Genomic DNA, 15,188 nt, shown 5'->3' with positions numbered 1-15,188 from the left:
TATTTGTGTAGTCGATTTTTAAAAGACGTTATTGGTTTTCCAGTGTTACGGATTATGGATTTTTTTCCTTTTCTACTTCATTGTCGTTTTTGAACTACTTTTTGATGAAACTATTTTAGCAGCTGGAAAAAAGAGAAAAGTTTTTCATTCCTTTTATGGCGCCAACTACATTTATGTAGATTTTCTCCTTTTTAATTTCTCTTGTATCAGTAATCCCTCAGACATTTTCTCTGATATTTTCAGCGTCATCCTCACATTTTAATTTCTCATGAAGAACGTCCTCTTTCAAGATTTTGAATGTTACTTTGTTCCTTTTTCTTTCCTATAAAACTTCATTGGTATTTCCAAACAATAAGTTGTAATGGATGCAAGCTGCATGCACTTAAGGAGCTGTGGAATAGAACATTTGAAAGCAGACATGTTCTGAAAATCCAGGGCGACTGAGTGCACCCTGCCTCTGCCTGCCTGCCTGTCGGGTCACCTGTGGGCCTCTGAGTAGTACATGCCCACGTGTTCCTAGCTTTCAGCATCCCCTGGCAGAAACAGGAGAGTCCCCCAGGTGGTTGTGATGCTCCCCTAAGTTCCTTTTCTTCCGCCAAAGCAAACTAACAGCCTCATCCTACAGGGTTTGTCTTCTGAGCTTGCTTTACGCTGATTCGAAATTGTAGAAACACCAAAACATGTTTACCTGCTGTTTTGATATCTGAAATCCCTTATCAAGACTATAGTTATGTTCAACAAGTATTTACCAAATGTCTACTCATGCCAGGACACTGACCAGGTGCTGAGCGTAGAAGGATGAATAATAGTCTCCCTGCAGATGAATTTAGAATCGCCAGGGGTAGGGGAGACAGGTCATTTCAAGGAGAGCTCCACAGTCTATATTAGAGGTAAAAGGTGCCCCGAGAGGTAAAGTTGTGAAGTTCTTTCTCGTTCAAGTAAAAGTCAGTCAAGGAATGTAATTATAAAATCTCTTGTTTGTGACGGCCTGGGCGATGTACATGTCCTCTGGAGGTGGAGGAGGGAGTGGCCACCCCGACTTGACGTTTTTGCGTAGAACTGATCCTATTTACTCAACTGTATAGGAATATATAGAGGTGGTGGTTTCCAGAAGTGTTTGTGATCTGGACAGTCACACGGGCAGAACTTAAGGACAGAGTAATGGCACATATAGAGCCTTCCCTGGATTGGGCTCTTTTTCATGATACAGTTTAATGCTGCTCAAAATTTTGCACACATACACACACACACACACACACACACACACACACACACACTTAACATTTGTATCTCCTCGTATACCACAGCGCTAGCCTGTATTTCAAGCACACTTTACTTTGAGATGCTTAAAACTAATTCTCTGCATGAGCTTTTGTAACGACACAAAACTTTCTCTCCTCATCACTTTTGTTTGAATATGTACTGTTTATGCCTTCCCATGTAGATTTGTAGGCAGATTCAGTAGGAGTGCTTAGAGCGTTCAAACATGGAACCTAGATGATGCTGTGTTCATCATTTTAGTAGTATCAGGCAGTTAACCCTAGATGAATGGAGGCATGTTCTCCAGGTGTTTGGGGTCCATCCGTGTGAACATTTTTAGAGTTGATGGCAGGCATTTTGTTGTCGCCTCGGGAATATAAGGAGTCAGTAGTCATAAAAACAGCCCCTCACAATTTGGGAAATAGGCAATTTTCAGATTGGGCTGACCTGTGAGTCACCTACTTTATACTTAGCCAGAGCACGGATATTTTGGAAATGTTTCGTACCAAAAAACAAAGCCAGGAAAACCTCTAAAAAGAGTTAAAGTTTTGATTGCGCAGTCTTACTTGGTACTTGGTACTTTGTTCTCTCCCAAGCACCATTGCTTCCCTTGTGCACAGCTCCCCTCGCACATTCTGTTTGCAAATACTGACTAAAGGTGCCCCATGTGACAAAAATGGAAATACCTGGTATACCACCCATGTGTATTTTTTTAGCTTTTTATTTTGATGAGACTATACAATCTTACGGGAAGAATCCTCCATGTAGTTGTTAAAAGGAAATGCTGACTTTCTAAGTTATGGATCATTAAAAGAGAGTTTTTAAGAGAGAAGAAAAAAATTTTAACATGACATTTATGTTCTATAAAATAAATAACCAATGAAAATATTTCAGAATTGGAAGATAAACTTTGATTGTCTCTTCCTTCTCTCTGGGTATTCTAGAAAATGTAATAAAACAACCATACGCAGGTTCAAGGTGGCCCAAAAGGAACATCCTAATTTTAGAGAGAACTGATGTTGGGATTTGTTCGTTCCACTTTGGAATCTGTTGACTTTCTCCTGTAGGTTCTTAAAAACAAATAGGTCTGCTTTTTCCCTTCACTTGTCTGTTGGTTTTTATTCTTTGTATGTTAAACATAAGGCTTTCTACATATGAGTAAGACTTAATTTTCTGCTAAGTTTCAAAAGGGTTGTGTTAGAACTACATTTTAATGAACTGCTCAAAAGTTGAAAACATCAAGTACAGTCATTCAAAACAGGCAGCCTTATTTTTACTAGTTTTACTATAACTTCTTTAGGAAAACAAGTACTGTAGTTTTCAGTATTTGGGGTACAAAATATGTTAATCAGGTACCTACTTACAGCTTGGGTGGGTCAAGCACAATCCCAGCTCTTTGCCCTGTCTCCTGCTTCTTTCTGTCCACTTGATCCCCATCTAACCATGCAGCCATCCAGCCATCCTTCCTGCTCTGTGCCAGGCATGGGTGCAGATTCCAGGCATATTTTCACTTTAGCAGTTTTATTAGGAATGGGAACGGGATCGATACTCTCTACTTGTACTGATTCCTTAACAATGGATCAATCCGAGAAGGCTTGTTTTCTGAAACAAAACAAATATTTTAGATTTTACGACAATTGCTATTGTTTTAATCTAAGACTTTACAAATAGCTGGTAAGTTTCAAAAATACCTTTCTAGTGGCTTAGTTTGTTGGACCAAATTGTATCCACACCATATTATTTTTTACTTGAAGATAGATATGTATATTCTGTCCTGTGTCTGTTATGGTGATTGAGCAAGCCTATAGTTCATTTTGATGCTGGAAAGCACTTGCCCTTCTTTAATTATTTTCATTCATTTGTACAAAAAAATCTTTACTTTTATGGGAAACAGCAGTGAATAAATAAAAGTGACACAGCTCCTACCTCAGTGCTGCCTACAGTCTATTTTTAATAGTCTTGCAAGATATACTTCTCCTTTTATTATCCCTTAATAAGGGATTTTACAGACCTACAGAAATTGAATGCTGTAAAAATTTCCACATAACATTCATGATCAAAAAAATGTGCTAACTCTGCCGTTGCCCTTACTTCAGTACTGGTCCGCAGTTATGTTATCTTGTTAATTTCTTACACATTATTCGAAGCTCTGTTGTGTTTTGTACATGTGAATTAAAGTACTAACTATTGGTAAGTTTCCTTTTGTAAGCTACCTATTTATATGAAAAACATGTTTTAAGCAAATGTTTTTCTGCATTGTTTACTCATGGTGTTTTATGATTAGCATATGGGAACATAAATGAAGCGTTGATTATCGATGGCATTTGCCTTTAATCATCAAAGTGTATGTTTGACTTTTAACTCAAATATGAAAGAATTATTGATGCAGGTAAGTGTTGTAAAAATTCACAGCTGTTAGACAAATGACAATCAGAGCTGTGGAATTGCAAGTATAGAAACAGTTTCCAGTACAGGGCTGTTCTTATGCCGGCATCCTCATAGGAATTTGTTTTAGTAGACCCTCTGATGTATGATTCATTTTTGCTTGTTATGTTTCTGTGTGAGTCACTGGTTTAGAATGTAAAACATAAGACGATGAACATGTGTGTGTGCACACACACACAGTGTTCCGTTTACATACTGTTTTTATGTATGCAAAGTTGCCCTAGAACATAAATGTGTGTTCTCGTACCAGCAAAAACTGGAAGGGCATCCTGAAGTGTTATTTTCTCAGGGCGTGTTGAAATGGCTGTTGTGGGTATATTGCTTCACAATTCTTAGATCAAGGCAAAGAAGAATTTTAATCCTTTGAAAAGCAAAATAACTGCTCTTTGACACATTAAAAAAGAAAGATAGGAGTACACATTTTGTTGTAGACTTTTCAGAATTGTAGTTAACAATAGTTTTTAAAAGTCTTTCTTATTTTTGTAAAAAAAAGACCACAGATAATTTCAGTTGACATTTTAGTTAGGATTACATAAATGCAAACGGTATATTTTTCAATGTTTATTTTATCAAGCCAAATAATAATGAACTCTAACTGGCTCCTGGTTTCCTTTGTTTGGGGAAATAATTAGCAGCCCTTTGAAATTATTGGGTCATTCATAAGAACTCAAAATAGTTAGATTGAAGTTAGGGAAATTAACTGTGACTTTGGAATTATGTTTTGTGATAAAATGAATGGAAATGATGGCTTTATTATTTTATTTCAGGCTAAAATATGTAATAGGTAATTTGTAGATTATAGTAATATTTCACATCAAGATAGAAATTTTAAACTATATTGAAATACTTTAACTCTAAAGTTTTTATTATAAGTGCCATTGAAAAGTAAGCATCAATGAAATTTTTATGAATGTATTTGAGGTATAATAAAATTTGTATCGGTCAGGAAAAATACAAAAATTTATTGTTTACTAGTCAACTTTTACATTTTCTACCCAGGAAAAATACAAAAATTTATTGTTTACTAGTCAACTTTTACATTTTCTACCCAAGTCACTGTCCACTCAGATACGTATGCTAGTTGTTATTTAACTGTTATGTAAATTACTTAAAATTTACTTTGCAAACTGCCTTTATTAAAAGAAGCGAAGTCTTACATTTGTTTCCTTTTGGGGATCATATTGGCAGCTCTGATAGAGAAAATAGGCACTATTCCCTGTTCTTGTTTTTAAATGTAATGACGGGATTTATCCACGTGCATATTGGTTTGCCAACCTACGCTTCTCCTAGAATGCAGCCATATAAGAGTGAAAAAAGGAATTTTAAGGTTTATGCCCCTTCTTGACCACATACATGCTGTCAGCATATTCAGCTTCTGTGAGCCTCTCACCTTAAAATGGCAGTGATGATAAGTGCATCCACCTCTCGGGTCCATTGAATTTTCCAGGGAGGTCATAGAGATGAAAACACTCTACACTTGCAAGGTATTTATATTATTAAATAACACAATACACAAAACAGGCTTTCATGTTCTTAACTACCCTACCAAAACCTCAGTATGTGCCCTGGGCAAGTAAGTATTTACAAAGTTAATTTTATTATTTTGCAATTTTGATGTGCGGAATTCAGTTCTTCCATTTATGCATGTCCTGTGCTTTACAAAAGAATGGAGCTTTTGCTTTAACTGTTTAAATATCTTTTATTAGTCTGAATTTTTATTTTTCTTTTTTTAAAACTATGAGAATAATGCTTTCAAATATACCTGTTATTTTTGTAATGATGCTTGAATGTTCTCTAGCAAATATTTTATTTACATATCAAATTCTTTATGTGAAAATTTTATATCAGGAGAAATTAATTAGCTTTGTGTTTGGAACGTTACATAAAATTGTTTCCATTTAGCTTGTCCTTGGTGGATCCTTTTATTATTGTATTTTAACAGTTTGATTTATGTTATCCCCCTCGTGTTCTTACAGTCACGATTTCTGAACGTTCATCTCTAAAATATTCAGAGCTTATTTCTTTGTGCCCTGTAGTCTCTACAATAGATAATCCTAGTTGTTTTTTCTGACTTTTGACCATTCTTTCCACATTTACTTGTACAATCAAGAATTGTTAACAGATTTTTTTCTCTATGCATGTTCTTAGTTTATTGGAGATCGTGCCAGTAGGCATTTTTTACAGATATTTTAAGATTTTTCTTTTAAAACCCAATGATGCTTTTTTCGTGATACCTCTGCAGCAAACCCTATATAACTTCCCTTGCATGCTTTTGAAATCGAAAGAGCACAGAGTTATTGCTACGTTTAGCAATCCTTGCAGCTTTCTGAGAAATAAATCGGCAGGTGTTGCAGGTGACAAAAGTGCAGCTCAGAGAGGCCCGCCTTGCACAAGTGTGTGTGCCCTGTGGGCGGATGAGGTGATTTCTTCCAGAGGCTGCTCTTCTTTGGTGAGGTTCCAGATGCACTGAGTTTGTCTCTTCCATAATATTATTAAGCTTAATGAAATTTCTATCAGTTTGGTCTACAGGTAGTAACCCTAATATCCATTCCTCTCAGTAGGCAAGTTAGCTTTAAAAAAAAATTAAAAATTGAATTTGGGAAAGAAGTGGGGAGTCATTCAGCATCACAAAATGCCATTTATATAGGTAATACTACTTTACTTTTCGTTTCTGCCTTTTATTTGGTCATGTAAGTGTGCTTAGAACTAATAAAAATTTGCAACTGGTGAAAATTAATGCATGACTCGTCAGCAGAGTATGGAATGTAAGCATGTGCCATGAAATTGCAATTCTTTTATCCTTTATTTTCTATCATTTACGTACTGATTCCATTTAGAGTATAGTCCATTCTTATTTTTTGTTTCACAGATTGGCCAAAATGGGAAGGACTGGATTCCGCTCTCTTCCACGAAGAGTCAATGGGACTGGCTAAGATCAAGGTCTGAGGCTTTTTCCATCTGTCATCAGGTATGCATTGAACAAGAATCACTACAGTTCTATGCATGTATCTTTAAAGTATTTAATAACGCATATTATGAATGTGGACTTTTATTCAATGTTGAGCTCACAGCCTTATATTATCCTGTAGTTTTAAATGCACCTATAACTAATTTGAGTTTTGTAATGTATTGAGATGAAAAGATTTTATTAGCCATGAAAAAATTTCAGCTGGTCTTAGAAAAGTGTAATATTTGAAGTCTGCTGTTCTTCATTGCTCAGTATGTACATCCAAAGATAACAGAATTCACTTGTTAACTCCATATTGAGTATCACCAAATTTAATATAATCAAATGTTTATGTATTGTTTCATGGTGTACTTTCAATACTTTTTTTTCATTGACTTAGAAGTTATCATTTTTTTTTCCCAACTGGAATGCTCTGCCCCTTATGGTTGGAACTCTTAACACAACAATGACAGATATGACCAGTCTTTGAAATAGTTTCAGATACTAGTTATATACAGGGACTTAGATACTTTACATTCCGTGTTGATTTTTCAGTTGACAGATTTATCAACTTGTTTCCCACAGTGCTCTAAATAGGTGCATAAAAGCCTCATGTTAGGAAATCAAAGAGTCAGAATTACTGTGTTTTTTCCTGCCTTGGCAAAGTGCTTTCTACCAATTTACAGTGTCACTGCCGGTCACAGCAGAATAGCTGTGTAGATAGTTTGGGGCGCTAGAGAAGCTGTCTCTTGAATGAGAATAAAACAGGGAAAGAACAAGTCCCTGAGATTCAGGAAATCTCAAACCAGGGGAGCATATTGTGTTAGCATATTAGTGATGTCAGTTGTGTTAACTGTATTAACGTCACTTTCCAACTGCAGGGGAGATTTAGACAATTTGCACAGCTTGAAGGGAAGGCCTTGTCTGTATCTACCTACTGATGAAGAAAGGGTACACAAAGCAGACACGGGCCTTACATTTTAATCAAGTGAGCGGATAACTGCCCTATTTTGCCTGTTTAATGACAGCCTCTACATTAAAACACAGTGGGATCTACTGTAATATACACGTAGTCTTAGAGAAATTAGGTTAAATTTGAGCCCCTGCAAAAGTGTAACTGGAATCTGCAGGACTCAGTAGGACATATCTAGCTCATAAAGGCAAACTAGGGTCAGTCTGATGCTAAAACAAGGGCTGTAAAGAAACTGGTTTTTGTTTGTGTCTAAATACATAATAGGATGAAAAATCCAATTGAGTAGTGTTTGATTAATATTCATTTAGCCATGTGCAGTTTTCACTTCAAAAAGCAGATCTTTTTAAAGAGAGGCTGTAGGTCTCCTCATTTCTGTGTCTCTTAAAAGTACATTGCCAGACTGGCAGTCATAAAACTCGAGTCCCTTTAACTCTTTTATATCAGGTGGATCTTCGGGGACTTGGTTTTTTACTCTGAGAAATACAGTTGATAATATTTACTGTCTCTTGTCCATGAATTTTCAAAGTTTCCAATCAATTTAAAAATTTTTGTTTAAGTAGACATACTCTTTGCCGTATGATCCGTACATGTCATTCTTCCTCACAGCACCCATATTGAATTGAAACTGATACACCTTTTACCTGAAACGCCTCCATAATGATGTGTCCTTGCACAGGTGTTGTGCTCCAAGCCAAAAGTCGCACTGGTGTACCACACATGGGTTTCAGGTGTGCCCAAGACTGATCCCCTCAGCTCTTGGGGAGGCCTGAGGACTCTGGCTCATCCACTAACCTCAGTGTGGCCAATGAAAGAATCATTTTCTGTGGTGTGAGAAAAGGTGAGGGAACTTGACCAAATCTTTTTTCCCCCCAAATGATAAGGAGCCATGATCCTCACCTCAGATAACTTCACAGGGTGTTACCATTTCAAGAATGTGTATTTGTTACAAAGAGAAGTCATTTCCACTCTTGACTCGGAAATCCCTCTGTGTGTGATGACACTGGTACCGAGAGCAAGTTTCCACTCTGGGTGGTGCCTTCAACTCTTTCAGGCCTCCCGTGTGTGCATTAAGCACTTCTTCCATGAACTAAATGGTTCACAGGGTGCCTAAAAGAGTTTCCAGTCACTTATCTGCATTTCTCTATAACACAGAGTCTGACTAGAGTTGACTTACACAACTTAAGATGCTTTTTCGACCTTAAAATATTTGCAGAAACATGTTTCTGTTCTTAGTCAGATTTCTGTTGTCTAATCCCTTGTCAAAATTGAAGCTTCATAATGCCACTTTGAGTGTCATGTTTTGACACTTCTTGAGAGTTCCTGAAGTCACTACTGCTTTCCCTAAATATGACATTTGTCAGGTGGAATTTCTGGGGGTGTGTGAACTGTTCATTCTGAGCAATGCATTAATACGTATTTTGGCAAATGTAAAGAAACCTACAGATATTACATTAGACCAGCTGAATCCATTTTATGGTTTCTTTTTGAATTCAAAAGCATCACATAGCAAATAAAAATTTTAAAAATTAGTTACAAACTAGTTGTTTCTTATTTTTTTTTTCCAGTCCCTTTTTGCTTTCTTTTACGACCACATGAAACTTGAGAAGCCACCTAAAGCTAAATCATTTAGTGGAGTTGGGCAGTTCCCAAGTGTCCAACAAGAAGGCCTGCTTTAGGCTGCGATGGCCACTGTCATTCCTGGTGATTTGTCAGAAGTAAGAGATACCCAGAAAGTCCCTTCAGGGAAACGTAAGCGTGGTGAAACCAAACCAAGAAAAAACTTTCCTTGCCAACTGTGTGACAAGGCCTTTAACAGTGTTGAGAAATTAAAGGTTCACTCCTACTCTCACACAGGAGAGAGGCCCTACAAGTGCATACAACAAGACTGCACCAAGGCCTTTGTTTCTAAGTACAAATTACAAAGGTATTAAACTCTATTTGTCTTTCAGATTATATTTTCTATTATGTTGGCCATGTGAAGCCGTTGTAAACGTATATATATTTGTATACACATTCTTGAGCTGCTTTGCAGAGAGGAAATGTTAACGTAGATTAGACGTTGGCTAGCTTTAGTATTCTAAGTCACATACTTTGATGTGTTAGTATCTTTGGATTTTTTTTTAAATGCAATGCTTAATGAGAGTAGAATTTCCATTTGTACAAAGAGATTACAAGGAGAGGGTATGGACGTTTACGTGAGTATATTCAGTCTCTCTCATTGGCTTTTGTAGTAATAGCTATGAACCAGCGAATCCTGAAGTGGCAACTTCAGCGGCTCGAGTTCTGCAGTGTTTAGGGGTGTTGACTGTCCTTGTAGCGCATGTTAAGTTAAAGCGTGTCCAGTAGCAGGAAGCCTCTGTTTTAGCATAGCAGTTTAGTTTCCATTTGAAAAGTGACTCCATGCCACTTGTGTCATGATACTGACAGAATATGTCTGTGTTTCAAGGCACATGGCTACTCATTCTCCTGAGAAAACCCACAAGTGTAATTATTGTGAGAAAATGTTTCACCGGAAAGATCACCTGAAGAATCACCTCCATACGCATGACCCCAACAAAGAGACGTTTAAGTGTGAAGAGTGTGGCAAGAACTACAACACCAAGCTCGGGTTCAAGCGTCACCTGGCCTTGCATGCCGCTACAAGCGGCGACCTCACCTGCAAGGTCTGTCTGCAGACTTTCGAGAGCACGGGAGTGCTGCTGGAGCACCTTAAGTCGCACGCCGGCAAGTCGTCTGGCGGGGTAAAAGAGAAAAAGCACCAGTGCGAGCACTGCGATCGCCGCTTCTACACCCGGAAGGACGTCCGGAGACACATGGTGGTGCACACGGGAAGGAAGGACTTCCTCTGTCAGTATTGTGCACAGAGATTTGGGCGGAAGGATCACCTGACTCGACACATGAAGAAGAGTCACAATCAAGAACTTCTGAAGGTCAAAACAGAACCGGTGGACTTTCTGGATCCGTTCACCTGCAATGTTTCTGTGCCTATAAAAGATGAGCTCCTTCCGGTGATGTCCTTACCTTCCAGCGAACTGTTGTCAAAGCCATTCACAAACACTCTGCAGTTAAACCTCTATAACACTCCGTTTCAGTCCATGCAGAGCTCGGGACCTGCCCACCAAATGATCACAACTTTACCTTTGGGAATGACGTGCCCGATAGATATGGATGCTGTCCATCCTTCTCACCACCTTTCTTTCAAATACCCATTCAGTTCTACCTCATACGCCATTTCTATTCCTGAAAAAGAACAGCCACTAAAGGGGGAGATTGAGAGTTATCTGATGGAGCTGCAAGGTGGCGTGCCCTCCTCATCCCAAGATTCCCAAGCATCATCATCTAAACTAGGGTTGGATCCTCCAGTCGGGTCCCTCGATGATGGTGCAGGGGACCTCTCCCTGTCAAAAAGCTCTATTTCTATCAGTGACCCCCTAAACACACCCGCCTTGGATTTTTCCCAGTTGTTTAATTTCATACCCCTCAATGGCCCTCCCTATAATCCTATCTCAGTGGGGAGCCTCGGAATGAGCTATTCCCAAGAAGAAGCGCATTCTTCTGTGTCTCAGCTGCCCCCCCAGACACAGGATCTTCAGGATCCTGCAAACACTCTAGGTCTCGGTTCCCTGCACTCCCTGTCAGCAGCGTTCACCAGTAGCTTCAGCACGAGCACCACACTGCCACGTTTCCATCAAGCTTTTCAGTAGGAGTCCAAGATGTGGATTGATTACAGAAATCTATGTGTAGCCCTGCCTTAGATGACCATTTTTATTTTAGTGCCTACTTTAAAACAGCATAAAAACTTCTGCTTTTGTACAGTACCAATTTTCGTTAAGCCAGTATGAAATAGAAACAAGCTTTATAAATGAGCTTTGGAACCATTTGCGTTCAGTTATGTTTACCTGGGTATTTTGTCCACACTCACTGCCAATTGTCATATTTTAAGATGATTTTTCCTCTAGGAAAGCCATTATTAGCAGTAAAGTCTTATGAGTTCCACATTCAATTTGCTTCGAGATCTTAAAATTATCAGTTCTGTCCAATACCAGTGGCTCTACCTTTTGACATTTGGCTCATTAAAAATGATTTTGGCAATAGAATGTACATTTTCTAAAATGTGTATGAATAACCTGAGAGTTTTTAAATTTTTACTAGTCTCTAAATGGATTCATAAGCAAATGTTTTCAGATGAATTCAGAATCCAGTTTGGGGAGATAATAGATGTTTCTTAGATACACCGTAATTTCAGGTCAGTATATTTTGAAGACTTTGCTATTGTCTGGCTCAAATATTTGCCGTCTATATTATGCACACATAAGGAAAACAAAACCTAACTACAAAGCACCAGTATTTATAGCAAAAAGAGACTCCTAATGAGGTGACACGGCATTCCATGTTACTCAGTAGTTGGCCTTAAACTAGTACGCATGACATTTTTCCATGTTGCAAAGTTGCTCTCTTTCCAGTTTAATAGTACTCATCGTGTTACGGCATCAGAGTCTTCACAGTCAGTGTATGGCTAGATGTCTTTAATCTTTCCCACCTTTCATGGCCAAAGGGTGGGTCAAGTGCAGCCAGCAATTCTATTTTAATTGTCGGCCCACAGTTAGTCCAGAATCGAGAGCCATTGTGGAACGACGGATGTTAGGGGTGTTTATCCCTGAGCGGACTGTCTCTTCTTCTGTGGCGTGGTAGTCTCCTAAAAAGAAAGTTAGATGTGAAGCACTTGGTTCAGCTTGGGGAACTTGTCTAGGGATCCTGTTCCTTGTTGCCAGGGTTGGAAACTAGACTCATTAGGAGTAAAGGAAAAGCATATCGCTCACATCACTTCTTGCTGAATTTAATACAGTTTTCTTTCCCATAAGAACCAAAAGCAGAAAACAAAACAGCCCTACCCCCATGGTATCTTTCTGATTCAGTGTTGATTTATCTTTCCTTGCTATTTTCAGATGGAGACTTTAAATTTAAATGCATTAGAAAACTATTTGAGGAATGACCACAAAGTTTTAAGCGACTAAAAATATATACAGTAAAACCCCACTTTTACACGTCTCTGGGAAATTGGGGGAGAGTTGCAAATCAGTTGAATTTGTAGAGGGGCAAAAACTAAAGCAAAACAAGCACTATCTTAGTTAATGTGAAAGTAACAATCAAGAATATTGTGTTCACTAAATAAAATAGTTTTTGTGGGCTTTCCTCATATTAGACGACCACCATAACTGTTTTGAAGGTCCAATTATACTTTTCTAAATATTGGTTGGGGCATCAGCCTACAAAACATATCTATTAAGCACTTGTTAACACCTTATTTTGGGACCCTGTCTGTTGGGGTGGGTATGAAGGGGAAGGTTTATAGAAGAGTATATATCTCTTAAAAAAAAAATATTTCTGAGCACTCATTAGCCCTATACGGAAGCTTCTTTTTTCATTTGTAGGGCCAATTATCACTGCAGATTGCGATGTTTACCAAGAATTTCTAAAAAGGAGTGCAGATTACTGAATATAGTACATTATTTAAAATATTTGGGAGTAGTATAATTTGTGGAGAAATGTAAATTGTAATAATGTAAATGGGGGTTTCACTATATATATTATACACACGTATACACACACACACACACACACACGTATCGCACTTCATAGAATCAGAGTTGCTCTCTTAAGGGAGCTTTGGCTCCTGATATTTTATCATGCTCCTATTTTTTTTTTTAATTCTAGGAGCAGTAGTTTTTATACTTATGTATTTAAATTTTATTATAAAAAATTACATTTTATAAAAAAAGTGTGTTCCAAAGGCATTAAAATTATATATGTTTTAATAAGGAAATACATTTAAAATTTTTCAAACTGCTCCTAAGCTTTTGATTAGGAGAATATTTGCTCTGAAAGTAGGCTTTTAGCTCTGCTTTATTACTGCTTCCTTTAGTTTCTATGAAACAGATTGCTTACTTAAATCATTAGTTGAATGATTAGTGTTCAATATTGCTTTAATCACCATTTAAAAAAAAGGAAAAAGAAATTGGTGACAGAGCACAAATAAATAGAAAACCTATTTTTACGTAGAAGTCACAAATACAAGTGTGGAAGCACTACTTTACTTTGTCTAAAATTTGCTTAAGGAGAAGTCAAATTAATGACCTGAGACGTTGGCCTTAGCAGGCTGTATTTCACCGCTAAGAAACAATTCAAAAGGGAGTACCAGGATTTATTCAATAAAGCATTTTGGAAATGGGGAATGGCGCCATATATGTATGTATATTTTTAGCCTTATTCTCACCCTGCATGGAATTCACACACGTGGAGGCACATCTTTCAGGGCACCAGGGTTAAAATCTAGAGTCTTAATTTTCATGTGAACACCTCTTTGCCTGTTGCCGCCTCATAGACTTGAAATAACACTTCCAAGGAAGAGGGAATTCAGCTCATGTGTTTTTCAAATTGATTCTACTGGTCACTAAACCCTTTTCAAGAGAATTTCTGTTAAACATGAGGCAGACTCATTTAATTGCACAATGGTCTAACAAGGATGTAACCCAGAACTGTCTCGTTTTTTCTAGAAAAAAAATTGACATTTTTTTTTACATCAACTGGATGTGATTAAAAATAATTATTGCCAATGCTGTGGCCAGAATCATCATCCTTGAAATTTCTAGTAGTGCCTTTGCTTGGTTTAAAAAAAAAAAAAAGGGATTATCATTAAGTAAAATATTTCAGTTTAGAATTTGGACCTCAGACAAGATATTGAACCTCATTCAGTTTGAACTTCCACACGTGTGTACAAATTTAATCACCAGACACAAAAGCATGAGTGTGGAAGGGTCTCGGCACTGTAAGCAATATTATCCACTGATGTATGCAAATATCATCTTTATAGTTATTGGTCACTGTTAAATTTCACATTTTAAAATCATACTACCAAGTGCAGTTTTCAAAAACTTCAGTTGTCCTGGCTGATCACACACCACTCTTTGTGCAGCTTTTTAATTTCACTTAGTGTTTCTTCCAAGCTATGTATTTTTGCCTATTTGTTACTTGTGCTTTATTATTCTTAGTCATTTGTGGAATATAGTGATATATTGTGTTAATTTGGACAGTAGCGGTTTTTAAAAACCATATACTGACTGAAACATGAGCCAGAGCTGATTGCTTTATTAAGCTAATAATGAATGTTAAAGAGTACATATTTCAGGATCGTTCATCTAGTAAGCAATACACATATATAGGCCAATATTTTTTTAAAAAATAGAGCTTGGTCAACCTCTATACTACACATATTACAAGATATAGCACTTTCAAAACGAATCTAAACCTTTACAGAAACTTTCTTATAGGTTATGCCTTTTATTTTAAGACTTATTATAATTTGTTTCAAGTGCCATTAGATGATATATATGTAGGCCTTTGATATATAATGCTTTGTGTTCAAAAATGGTAGATGGTATTTTAAACAGGTACATTTTTACAGTGTTTTCTTATCAATTTGCTATATTGCACAGAATCGGTGTGTGTCTTTTCATAAGGTTTTACAATGGTTTATTTTTTTACAAGGTTTACGTGTTTCAAAAC

At 37.2% G+C, this 15,188-nt stretch overlaps 1 protein-coding gene across 3 annotated transcripts in view; it reads left to right on the top strand.

The window, feature by feature from the left end:
* PLAG1 (PLAG1 zinc finger) overlaps positions 1-11,708 on the top strand; it is a 46,374-nt gene extending 34,666 nt beyond the window's left edge. For 2 of the 3 annotated variants that reach the window (XM_040626147.1, XM_008706706.2), the window contains exons 2-3: positions 6,575-6,673; positions 10,072-11,708. In XM_040626147.1, the coding sequence (XP_040482081.1) occupies positions 10,076-11,329 (1,254 nt within the window). In that variant the 5' untranslated portion in view covers positions 6,575-6,673; positions 10,072-10,075 and the 3' untranslated portion in view covers positions 11,330-11,708. Of the gene's footprint in view, positions 1-6,574; positions 6,674-9,190; positions 9,550-10,071 lie in introns of all 3 variants that reach the window. The other variant, XM_040626146.1, reaches the window with a different exon arrangement.
* Positions 11,709-15,188: the final 3,480 nt, after the last annotated feature.

The sequence above is a fragment of the Ursus maritimus genome, unplaced genomic scaffold (assembly GCF_017311325.1).
Source record: "Ursus maritimus isolate PB19 unplaced genomic scaffold, ASM1731132v1 scaffold_9, whole genome shotgun sequence".
In the NCBI taxonomy this organism is placed as follows: Eukaryota; Metazoa; Chordata; class Mammalia; order Carnivora; family Ursidae; genus Ursus; species Ursus maritimus.
This window is presented reverse-complemented; position numbering and strand designations above follow the sequence as displayed.